General features: G+C 45.7%; 1 protein-coding gene across 5 annotated transcripts in view; it reads left to right on the forward strand.

Annotated features, from left to right (window-relative positions):
• LOC129584445 (multiple PDZ domain protein-like) overlaps window positions 1-9,279 on the forward strand; it is a 50,134-nt gene extending 40,855 nt beyond the window's left edge. For 4 of the 5 annotated variants that reach the window (XM_055476603.1, XM_055476604.1, XM_055476605.1 and 1 more), the window contains 12 exons: window positions 1,038-1,058; window positions 1,551-1,999; window positions 3,016-3,047; window positions 3,117-3,516; window positions 4,158-4,357; window positions 5,164-5,553; window positions 5,927-6,025; window positions 6,117-6,143; window positions 6,406-6,914; window positions 7,280-7,691; window positions 8,300-8,625; window positions 8,721-9,279. In XM_055476603.1, the coding sequence (XP_055332578.1) occupies window positions 1,038-1,058; window positions 1,551-1,999; window positions 3,016-3,047; window positions 3,117-3,516; window positions 4,158-4,357; window positions 5,164-5,553; window positions 5,927-6,025; window positions 6,117-6,143; window positions 6,406-6,914; window positions 7,280-7,691; window positions 8,300-8,625; window positions 8,721-8,799 (2,944 nt within the window). In that variant the 3' untranslated portion in view covers window positions 8,800-9,279. The remainder of the gene's footprint in view (window positions 1-1,037; window positions 1,059-1,550; window positions 2,000-3,015; window positions 3,048-3,116; window positions 3,517-4,157; window positions 4,358-5,163; window positions 5,554-5,926; window positions 6,026-6,116; window positions 6,144-6,405; window positions 6,915-7,279; window positions 7,692-8,299; window positions 8,626-8,720) is intronic. The other variant, XM_055476606.1, reaches the window with a different exon arrangement.
• The last annotated feature ends 3,365 nt before the right edge of the window (window positions 9,280-12,644 follow it).

Here is a 12,644-nt window from a genome sequence, read left to right on the forward strand (position 1 = left end):
CGTTGAGAGGGACGGGAGAATTAGCCCGGGCTTATGTGATTCCAATCCCAGCAGCACTTTGCTTTATTGCCAACCGGGATCAGTTGGCCAATCAGGTCCTTGTTACGTAAATTGTTTTTTGAAAAATTTCGAAACGAATTTTTCCAGAATATGTTTTGCAGCTAAAGAGCAGAATATTTTTCAAATATTTCCAGCTTATTTCATTAGTATTGAGGTTAGGATCAGGAAGTCCAAGTTTTCGCTAATACCAGTGATGAGAATACTGAGAATAAAGTAAAAAAAATGTAAGAAATTTGGACAGATGTTTTTGAAAGGGTTTTTCTTATTTTATGAATATGTCTTATCTTTTATTTTTTAAGAAAGGAGCAAGCCAAAGTTTCCGGCTAAATACCAGTGACGAGGAAATCTGGAATGAAAAATTAATTGCGAATTTATTTTTGACATTTTTCATATATTTTTGGGAATATTTTTTATTTTTCAATTTTGGCAAAAACGCAAGCCGGTCGAGGCGCTAATCGGTTTTGAGCGGATGCCATAAAACGCATTAATAAAAATTTATTGCAAAACTTGCAGTTATGTTGAGTGGGCCGTCCGGAAAATGTTTTTGATATTCTGTACAACACGCGCGCATATACGCCATATGCCTCGCCACAGTGAGCGGTCTTTTTGGATGGCGGATTTATTTTGGTCCGCTCTCCGTCGAAACAGGCAATAGTAATACACAGTTCCTTCCCTTGTGTATGCCCTGCTTGCGTCTGTGTGTTCCGTCAACTGGCTTTTAATCAAAGAATGGCCCCATGACAAAGTTGTGTATGTGTTTACGCTCAGCTGCATTCCGCCTTCCAGTTGGGATGTGTGCATGTTTGGAAGAGTGATTTCCGGTTATGTGTGTGTGTGCCGGATTGTGTGTAGTGCATCGTGCAGTTTTTGAGCGTTGCTCGATTATGTAGCATGGTCCCCCCGTAATGATGATGGAAAGTGTTGGGTAGGAAGAGTAATTTGGTGTTTCTCTCTTTTTTTTACGCTGCGATTTAAAGGATCTTTCCAAAGTATTATCGGTAAGTTGAGCGTTTTTTCTGTGCCGGTGAAGAATGGAAGACCTACGCATTATGAAAACCTACATTAAGTCATTATGCTTGGTGATAGCAAATCGTAGTGTATCGGCTTGTGTGCCCTGCCATAGCAATAAATTCAGGTTAAGAATGTTATTAGCTCTATAATCTATATTATACTGCCAATAATAAAGTAGCCATTTTTTCTGCAAAATTTGTTATTGCGTCTAAACAAATTTGTTATTCGTCGTTGCTTGATTACGATTTGGTTACGCATCTCGGATTGATTATAAATATCAAAATTACTAACTGAGAAGACGGTAAAAAGTAAAATTGAAAAAATACCGATTATCTAAATTCGGCGAAATTCGAATGTGGATGTTCTCATAATTCACTATCAGCGGACTTGTATAATTATGTAATGTTTTTTTAATATATCGATATCGAGTCGATGTTTGGAAAAAAGGGAGTAACAACAATCAGCTTGGGCATTTGCAGCTCGCCGTTTTTCATGCAACGCCAAATGCAGTTAGCGCACGTGGAGCCCATTCCAGAGAAGAGCAGTCCGCTGTCCTCGCGCGACAGCAGTCCCCTTCCGCCGCCCTCCCCGCCGCCCCCGGACGACGACACCCTGGGCAGTGTCCCTCCTTCCCCGGAGAAATCCCTGCCCCTCCCGCCTCCCCCGCCGCCGCTGTCGGTCTTAACGGAGACGGACACCAAGGTGGCCGACGCCACCTCCGCCGCCGCGACGTCTTCCACGCCGCTGAGTGCCTTACGCCACTGGGGCCCGCCCCGGGTGGTCAAGCTCGAGCGCGAGCCCAACCGCAGTCTGGGCATCAGTATTGTCGGCGGCAAGGTGGAGATCTCCAACTCCCAGGGCGCCGAGACCACCATCACCGGCATCTTTATCAAGCAGGTGCTGGCCGGCAGTCCGGCTGGCCGTGAAGGTATGGCGGAGTTGTATAGGGCGTGGTTTATATATCCAGTTATTCCTCGTACTGATGACGAATTTTTCTGATAATTCATTTGATTTATTTTATTGTTTTTTATAATTTATCGCTATTTAGATATTTAAATTTAGACGAAGCGAAAGTGTGCAGTGTAATAATGGTTACAGTTGTAGTGTTTTCGTAGTGAAGTGGCGCATTTCCAGACGAGTTAGTAAATTATGGTGATATCCATTTGAAGCAGTTTTAAACATAGATGTAGATTACATTTTTTTCCATTGAGATTTCTAGACGGTTCTGTTTTTCTTTCAAATATTCATTCGCCGCGCTCTTTTTCCTTGCAAATTAAGAATGGAACCGTATGCCGTATGGAAAAAAAGATTATTTTTCTGAAATTACGCATTTCAATAAACCGGTGGCAGACATACTTGAGAAAATGGTTGCGCGTTGATCACTGTTCGGTGATTTATGGCCCGTCGTGCGGCAGCGAAGTGATCACGTGACGGTGGCAATGAATTTCAATTTGCGGGCACAGCACTTCCGAGTGATGTGTAAGTGTCGCGGGAAGGGCTGCGACCCGTCCGTGTCGGGCCGATTGAGGCTGTCATTTGCCCAGTCACTTGGCACAGTCGGCAACCGCCTCAGAGCGACCGATAATAACACTTTCCAGAACACTTAATTAATGCCGTTGCTCACTTCGTGTCAGTTGTTGTTATTATCTGGTACTGAGTGACACAAAACTTGCTACTGCTTAAGCGTAATGAACTGCGGAACAGTTGCCGAAATTTTCGTGGAACATTAAAAACCGCTGTAGTTTTACACGATGCTACAGATGGTAGTTACAGAAGATCAACCAAAAATGTCAGAAATTCTTTTTGATGAAAAAACTTTAATATTCCCAGTATTTTCAGAAGTTTAATTAATAAAAATTCGATAATCCACTCTGTACCTCTTCCAGACAGTTTGAATATATATGTATATACAAGCCGTAGTGTTAAATACTTTTTTATCTGCAGGAACTCTGAAGACAGGAGACAGGATTTTAGAGGTAATATAAAATAGCTAATTGATATTAGCGCAAAATGAACACGATAAAATGGTTTTTCTGACCTCCTAGGTGGCGGGTGTCGATCTGCGCGACGCCACCCACGAGCACGCCGTGGACGTGATCCGCAGCGCCGAATCGCCGGTGACCTTTCTTGTCCAGAGCCTGGTCAGTGCCAGCGTAGCCAAACGGCACGCGCAACTGCAGCAGCAGTCCACGCAGCCATCACAGGATGAGTCGAGCTCCTCCACCGCCAGCCAACCCGGCAGCGGCACTTCCGCGCCTTCCCTGACCACCTCCGGGACACTGGCCACGTCCGTCTCGGAAGACCACGCAGATGAAGAGAAGTTGCAGCGGGAACGCAGCAATTCCATTCCGTCGAGCACCGCCTCCGAACCGGTGCAGCGGCTGCGCTCGGAGACGAAGAGCATCTCCAAAGAGTCCTCGGAAGAGTCCTCGGATAGCTCCGGAAGTAAGTGACCGTTGTGTTTTGATAGGTAAACCTAGAGTAGTAGGTTTCCTGCTGTCTACCATGCGGCTGAAAAATACGCGGCAGTATCGTTTCGTGTCGGTAGCATTGTAACTGCGTGGTACACTGGCTACACAGTTTTCTCTTTGCGCAACAGAAATCGGTCACTACACAGCGTAAACCTGAAGTGTGATACCGGTTATCGGAAAATGTTTTTTTTTTTGTTTATTTATTCCATTAGCTGTTTTTGCCGTTCTCGCGACTGTCGTTATCGTTAAAGTGAGCTTATTTGGATATTTGTTTCCGGTAAAACCATTAGCTCTGAAATTGTGTATGTAAAAGCTGCTTGCAGAGTATGCAGCGGACATTTGATTTTTTCACTTTCCTTGGACAATTTGAAGATAATGATAATTCGCGCGATATGCAAAATCTGTCTCAAACTGCTGAAAAAAATTTTAAATTGGTAATTATCATTGTACAATTTCGACGTGTTTAGTTAGCGGGTGAACGTATCATACAGCCTCTTCAAACCACCGTGCTACAATAGTTCAGCAGTTGCTTATATTACCGTTACGCACGTCGCACAGCATGTACGCTAACCGGTTTCCGTAAGGCTTTGAATATTTCCCTTGTTGTTTATGCAGAGGGCATCCATCAGAAATACGGGGATCTCGGTCCGGGCGAGCTGATCGAAGTGGAGATCCCCCGCGGTTCCACCGGCCTGGGTCTGTCGTTGGTGGGCAACAAGGACCGCCAAAAGATGTCCGTCTTCGTTCTCGGTGTCCATGAAGACAATACGGCGGCAAGGGATGCCCGCATCCAAGTGGGCGATGAAATCCTCGAGGTGGGCTAGTGATCTTCGCTGATCCAGTGAGGTGTAGAGCCTAATACATACCGTACTTGAGCATTAGCGCATATGAAATACACCGGCAAGCGTAGAGTGATGGCGCATAGTCATACATTCTTCCGTTCTTCGTTAGATAATGATTATTGTTGATATGCACTGAACTCAAGGCAGATGAAATATAACTTAAACTTTTAAAGTGCCTAAAAAATAAAAAAGAGATATTTTTTCTACCGGAATGGAGAAAATACACTACCTGTTCGTCAGCATTAATTTTTGGATTATGATGGTTGTTTGATAAGTTAAGGGCACTTTCTTTCTCCAAGCATACCACGGATGCACAGCATTTTTACGGCAAGTTGTATAATTTTAGAGTTGCACTATTGTGCATACGGTTTTTCGTGCAATAAATAAACGCTGGTAATGTATTGTATATTAAGATATTTTGGCAGAAAATAAATTCGCTGGCAAACGAATTAATTGAAATTTCTCAAGTCAGACATCGAGAAAATAACCAAGATGGGCACTGCTTTTGTGAGTTGTGGTCCACACAATTCGCCAAATAGTATTTCTGCAAGAGAACATACGCAGCCGTGAAAACGGATTTTCATTGCTGTAAACTGTAAACCCCGAGCCGGTTCCGTAAAAGATTGTTACCGCGGCTAATTATAATCGCTATAATCAACACAGTAACGCAGTTAACGGCGGCACTGTACGAGTGAAATGAACGAGTATTTGACCGATCATCCAGTATCGATCTGGCACAAAACACCAGTGCATACGGTTATTATGGTGTCTGCGTGTAGGTGAACAATCTGGTGATCGCCGGTCGCAGCCACTTGAACGCCAGCGCCATGATAAAGGGCTTAAAAGACCCGTCCTACCGCATCGTCTTGCTGCGCCGTCCCGAGGCCGTCCACGACATGGCCCTGCCGCCGGGCAGCCACACGCAGTTCCTGGCCACGCCCCATTCACCCACCGAAGCCCCTGCCTCCACAGCACTCACGCCGCACAACGAGACCGCGCATCCGTTGGGTAACCGCAAACGCTCGTCCTTAGTGCCGCCGTCTGACGATTTTGTGGCTGCGCATAAACACGAAGCGAAGAAGGAGGAGGTGGTGATTCCTGCCAAAGCGACACAGGAGACGGCACCACATCCGACTGGACCGGTTATCAAGACAGCGCGATTGTTTAAGGTCAGTGGTGCAGATAATTTGTATGTCATTTTTGCATGTTTCGCCGTTGCCGGAGCATTATAATTTCTGTTTTTATTTTTCCTTCTTATTTTTCTTAGCAGCCTTGCTGCAATACGCATTCGGTCGTGCGTACAGGTTAAGCTATTTATAAAATTCGTATAAAAAATTTTTTCCGTCGCTATGCTTATGTTCATGAAATGTTTTACCGTTGTGCCGGTTCCGCCGTCTTCAGCCACGCACTTCCTAATCAAAGTAATGTATAACGTAAGATTAGCGCTGTTGTTGTTCGTGGGCCGGCATTTTATTGGGGGATGTTTAAATTTGGTGTTGAGTCGTTGACTTTATCAGGCGAGTAAACTCATATTTAAATTAGGGTGCCGCTGGACTGGGCTTCGGCGTGTCGCAGGGACACGAGCACATCAAAGAGGGCATCTTCGTCAAGACCATCACGGAGCACGGCGTCGCGCACCAGGTACGCAAGACGGTTCTACTACCTTAACTGTTTTTCCATGCTGCCCAAAGGAATTAACTGTGAGCTGAAATCGGCTTTGTTTTCTACCTAGGAGGGAACGCTGCAAGTTGGCGACCAGGTAGTTAACATGTTGCCGCACTGCTTTAGAGCACGATGTTTAGAAATGCAGAACAACCGGAGTGTAGTGACAGTAACAGAGAACAAGCTACCCAGTAGCCTTTCGTAGTTTCAATCCGTTTGCATAGCAGGATGGTTAATCCTAAATTATATTTACCTTACACTTTGCTTTTAACTTTTTCTTAAAATACACAATTAACATTACAAGTGTACGGCACAAGCGTCCGTTATTTAAGCAGCGCGGTAATATAGCGGTTGTGTAGATTATCTCGGTGAACGGGGAGAACCTGGTGGGGCAGGACTACAACCGCGCCCTGAACATCCTGTGCCGCGCCGACAAAGACATCCACCTGACCGTCTCCCGCTTCTCCACCCTCGCTGCCCCCCTCCCGCCCTCCCTGACCCCCTCGCCGCAACCCTCCGCCCACGACCAAGAGATCACTGTCGACATTCACCGCAAATCCAACACCGGACTGGGACTGAAGCTGTCCGTTCTCCCGCTGGAGACGGCGCCGTTGGTGGTGCGGGAGATCTATCCGGAAGGGTGTGCCGGGATGGACGGGCGCCTGAAGGTGGGCGATCGGTTGCTGTGGATCAACGAAGTGGATGTCCGGCACTGTAACAGCGTGGACGTGGCCATGGGTGCGCTGGTCAGTGCAGTGGGCGAGAAGCTGACGATCAAGGTGCTAAGGGACGGGGAGACGCTGGGCGACGAGGATCTCTACCAGACCATGGAGGTCGAGCTTGTGAAACGATTAGGCAAAGGACTGGGGTAAGTGCTAAGCAGCGCAGTCTGTTTGTTTTTTGCATGCTAATAACATGTACTCGTTCCACGAATCTAGACCACGAAATATGTCGGTTGTGATTGTAGTAGAGCGGCACATTTGCGAAATCTGGTCGTGATCTTGTTCCTAGCGAAAATATGGTTTCACTTGAAAATCTTTTCTAGTACGACTTAAAATTTTTGGTATGGGGGAATGTGTGTACAATTTTTGGGCTTCATCGGCGTTTTTGCCGTAATGGGGCAGTTATTAGTCGATTTGCGCTGCCTACTCGCTCAGTACAGTGTGCACATTTACATGTAAAGGAAGCACATATTGGATATCATCTTCAATTTTTGTTGCGTTTATTGAGCAGGTTGTCCATCGTCACGCACGGGGCCGAGCCGGGCGTGTACATTTCGGAAGTGGTGAAGGGCGGTGAGAGCGAGGGCCGGCTGCTGCCCCAGGACCAGATCCTGGAGGTCAACGGGCAGGATCTGCGGCGCAGCAGCCAGGAGATGGCGGCCACCGTGCTGAAGGCGGCGCCACTGGGCAAGGTGCATTTGAAGATCCGCCGGCTAAGAACCGGCATCACCAAGGGGAATAAAGCGCGCCGCTCCAGCTCCGTCGGCAACGAGAAGAAGCCGCACGGGAAGCGCGAGAAAAAGACCAGCGAGGCCGTGTCCACGTCGTCGCCCACCCTCGACAAGGCCAGTGTCGCCTCCACCACCACCGGGGGACCGGTCACGCCGGGGGCCACCAAAAAGACCGCGTCGCCAGCGCCACAGGTAATAAATTTTTTCAAAATTGATTGGAGATATATAAATTTATAATATTGTATATTGAAATTAATATATTTAGTTTTGTTATTTTTTATTTTATTAATTTTATTTATTTATATATCTTTTATATATTATTTAATTTATTTACAGATATTTCCTTATTTATGTCTGGTCTTGCAGATGCTTCAATATCTGTTGCTGTTATTGTAGTGCATTGGCATTTGTGAAAACTTTGCGATCGGTGATCCGCAAACTTGTGATATTATGTGTTTGACATACTAAACTGTAAAATATTCATACGAAATGTTTTGAAATGTTTTGAAATATGTTTTGAAATTTTTTTTGTGAAATAATAATAATCCACCGGCATGAATATGTTGTCGAAATATTCAGATATCGTTGCATTTAAAATCTCTGATCAGTCGGTTAGTGTGCGCAAGCGGATAACTTTGTGCTCGTTGATGTACTTATGCAAAGTGTCAAAGAAAGAAACCACTTAAGTCCCATCTGACCATACGGCTTGTTTCTATTTTTATTCTCTATCTGGTTCTTTTGTGGTTTTGGATTGCAGTTTTATTCGGGATGTTTCTTATTCATATGTCGATCTTTTGCAGCCGACGGAGGGCGTGGTGAACATTGACTTTTACAAGCAGGGCAGCGACCCGTTGGGCTTCCAGCTCTCGGGGCCGAAGGGCGCGTTGGTGTTCGGGAAGATCGCCGGCAGTTCGCCGGCCTTCAGTCTGGCGCAGCCGGGCGACCGTCTCGTGGCGTTGAACGGCGCCAGCGTGGAGATGATGACGCAGGGCGAAATCAACGCCCAACTCAAACAGCTCAGCGGCAAGATCTCCATGGTCCTCTTCCGCGGCGGCGAGGCCCCGCCCCCCATCACCCCCGCCACGCCCGACGTCAAGAACGCCACACCCGCCGCCAAAACACCCACGTCAGTATTTCCTGTTAACACAACTTCAGTACCTTTTAAACTAAATTATTGTTTCCTTATTTTGTGAAAATTATTGTTTTTATGATAATTTGCAGGCAGCCCGAGTGTCGGACGATCGTACTGCAGCGTGGACAGGATGGTCTCGGCTTTTCTATCGTACGTGGTATCTCGTAGTGCTAATGTGCTATTAACGGATTTTATTGAGCCACTAGCAACTCTAACAGTGGTTGCTTTTCTTTGCGGGAACACCCTGTCAACGGTAGAATAATGCGACATGTATTTGTGGCACAGTTCGGATGGATGTTGTCGTAGTGTAGCGGCTCATAATATTCGTCTTGCCCATTTATAATTATGGGACACAAATATAAATATGCAAACGAAGATAAGTACTTTTTTCACGTCACAGCCTAAGTTGAGTCATACGGAGGCATCCAATAAACAGTAGCTTATCTTGCAAGGCTAAGCTGTTAACTTTGGGAGCCCCTTTGCGTACCGCCATCATTTAAATTATATAACAACAACAAATTCATCAAATTGGTTAATTTAAAACTATTATTAAGAGTAAATTATTATGTCATACAGAAATGTTAGGAAAACTTCAAAACAAAAGTAAATAAGATAAATTATAGAATAGCACGCGATGCGCTTATGCTGTAGTACGAGAAATAAGCCACTTATTTGTTTATAGCTGTTTTTCTAGCATTTTTGGGGGGATTTTGATGTTTTAACGAGGGTGCCGTTCTGTGGTTCGGCTGCTGCATGTGTCCTCGCATTGCTCTCTCGGTAAAGTGGATTTGCTGTATTTCTTTGTGGGATTTTGTACAAAGCGGGGAAACGCATCCAGACTATAATAAAATTTCTTCAGAAATTTAATGCGATTTCTGTAAACATTGAAAACTACGTGATGGCTCATAGTATGCAAATAGTACCATCAAGCTGCGCTTGCAGAGTGACATCCGATCGTAGTCTAATGGCATGATCATTTGCAACTCTCGACTTCATGACTAACCAGTTTCGATTTAACGTTACCCATCTGTGAGTGCGGTTAACTTTTTCTGCATTTTCAAAGTTTTGGATTTGCCGCAATTTCAGAGTTTGGATTTAGTCATTTAGAGGAAAATCTTGCATTATCTCAACAAGATATACCGCGTACTTCGCACTATCAAGAAAGGAACAATACTTCGCTTTGCCCATTATTTTAATCAGTACCGCTTTAGGGATCAATATATTAATCACTTTACTGAATTGACAGCCTTTGTGGCGGGCGGCTACATGAACAACCACGGCTGACTCAAATGCAGTCTATGCATTACCATTCAGTCCATGCAGCCTATGCAGCTTATCAGTGATGCAATCTATGCAGCAAGACCAGCACTGCATCTATGCAGTAAAAGTGATTAATATATTGATCCCTAAAGTGGTACTGATTAAAATAATGGGCAAAGCGAAGTATCGATAATAAAAAAAGAACATAGTTATATGTTTGCAGCAGCTTTTTCTTCATTGCCGAAAACTTCACTGGGTAAGAATGGTTTTCCACCTCCAGGGCCATGTGGGGGCTGTCCATCTGCGCGCTGCGAGCCACCAGCAAACTGCCGACATGATCCGCAGCGCATACTCCCTCGTGACCTTTCTCGTCCGGAGCCTGGTTAGCGCCAGTATAGCCAAACGGCAGACGCAGTTGCAACAGCACGAGCCTTCAGGAGGAATCAGGCTGTTCCACGCCAACCAACCCGGCAGCGGCACCTCCGCGGACTCTCGGAGAACCTCTTGGGCACCGAAATGCCGCTAACCACGTCCCTTTCAAGATGACGCTGACGAAGACAACAGAGTGCAGTGGAAGCGAGGTTCCACAACGTCGATGACGGTTTTCGAACCGGTGCAGCGGTTGCGCTTGATTGCGGAGACCAAAAGGTTCTCTAAGGAGTCTTTGGAGAATTTGTCGGATAGCTCCGGCAGTATATGGGCGTCACCGCTAAGAAAGCCTGTCTTGTTCCCTGCTGATAAGAAATTTGGGTTCCCAAATGGGCGGCAGAATATCCTCCGGTGTCATTCGCTTTACTGGAAATGGAAAGGAAATCCCCGTGGTCCCACTGGATTGGGTCTGTCGTTCGGCGCGGGGCAACAAGGACCGCCAGAAGATGTTTGTCTTTTCCTGGGCGGCGGCATAATACAGCGGCATGGGATGCCCGCATCGAAGAAGACGAAGCGAAAGTGTGCAATATAATAGTAATAGTGCGTTTGTGGTGTTTTCGTAGTGAAGCGGCGCATTTGCATACGGTGTTGGAATGGATTATGGTGATATGACTGATATCCATCCATTTGTTACAATTTTGAACATTGATATGGGGTACATTTTTTCCATTTAAATTTCTAGATGGTAGTTTTCTCACTCAAATATCGATTCACCGCGCTCTTTTGGCGGTAACTATAGAATTTAACCGTCTGTCGTATGGAAAAAAAAACATTTTCCTCCATGAGATACTTGGGAAAATGGTTGCGCCTTGATCACTGCTCAGTAATTTATGGTCCGTCGTGCGGCAGCAAAGTGACACGTGACGGTGGCAATGAATTTCAGTTTGCGGGCACAGCACTTCCGAGTGACGTGTAAGTGTCGCGGGAAGGGCTGCGACACGTCCATGTTGGGCCGATTGAGGCTGTCATTTGCCCGATCACTTGACGCAGTCGGCAGCCGCCTCAGAGCGACCGATATCAACATTTTCTAGAACACTTAATTAATGCCGCTGCTCGGCTGCGCTTTTAATAAACACGTTGTTGCGCTTTTTGTATGTGGCGGAAGCGGAATATATTGTACTAATCGTGTCTATATGTGGCGGAGGCGGAATATATTGTTTTAATCGTATATATGTTGTATGGATAATTTTGCACTATTTTACATGGCCAATGCCAAGCCAGTTGCGCAGGTGTCAGCAGCGGAAACCGGACGAGGAACAGAGCGCCATCCCTCTCATCACATAATCTCTTCGGCCTGCGCACCCACCATAGCCCAGCACATGTCCACGATTTTACCAGCATGCCAATGGACAGCGGACAGCCTACCGAGAAACAACATCGTTGTTTTTTGTCATGAGATTCATAACGCTCGCTCATCGTTACCGGCGACTTATCGATGCTGAACCAACCTTCCTCTTCCAGTGTCCGCAGGCAATTATCATCATTAAGCCGGTCAGTGATGAAATCCGATCGAGCAGATCTTTACCAATGGCACGTCGGACGTCGGCAATGCAGTTCTCCACCATGCCTCTATATATGCAACTGGAATGTAATGTCGTGAATGTACAAACTGTAAATATTGACAGATAAAGTGCTTACTCTCGCATGATCGCTGGCTGTGGAAACCTAATATTAAAGGACCATGTTTCCAGGCATACCGAAGTTCATCTGCAAAAGCGCCGAGAATAAAATCCGGAATATCAATAGGAACTTCACATTTTGGCGGTAAACTGTTGTAAAAAATGTGACCAAAAGGGGACCAACAGAAAGGTGCAAAGTATTCCCGAAAGTAGCAAAATACCTTAATCGACGTGATCTAGATTGAATGCAAAAATATAGCGGAGTAACTGTTTTCTCGTGAAGACCGGATCAGCCAGTTTTATCATACGAGAAACTGTACTATCAAAAAATTTTCCAGCTGGTTAATTCGCCGTGCGATTCAACGGAATGAATTGTAATGTAAACACCGTTGTAGTTTGTATACCCTTTTTTATACACCATACAGCGTTCTAATGCGATTGCCTGCATCGCGACACGGAAATGTAATGCATGCTATCGTTTTAGAGCGAACTGCTGAATGAATCCGAGCTGCTGAGCTTGTTCATGTACCAGCATGCCACCGAGAAGCCCTAACTGCCGTTTCCGACGGAGCGCCGAACTGTCTGCAAGAAGAGTAAAATTAAGTAATCCAGATGCACCAGTCAGCACCCTTTCGTTGTTTCCAGTTCGGTTTGGTGATGTGGTGTGGTGAGGCATAGAAACTATGCGCAAATCTTCGGATTTTC

This window comes from Paramacrobiotus metropolitanus, unplaced genomic scaffold, assembly GCF_019649055.1.
Source record: "Paramacrobiotus metropolitanus isolate TYO unplaced genomic scaffold, Prichtersi_v1.0 Parri_scaffold0000013, whole genome shotgun sequence".
Lineage (NCBI taxonomy): Eukaryota > Metazoa > Tardigrada > Eutardigrada > Parachela > Macrobiotidae > Paramacrobiotus > Paramacrobiotus metropolitanus.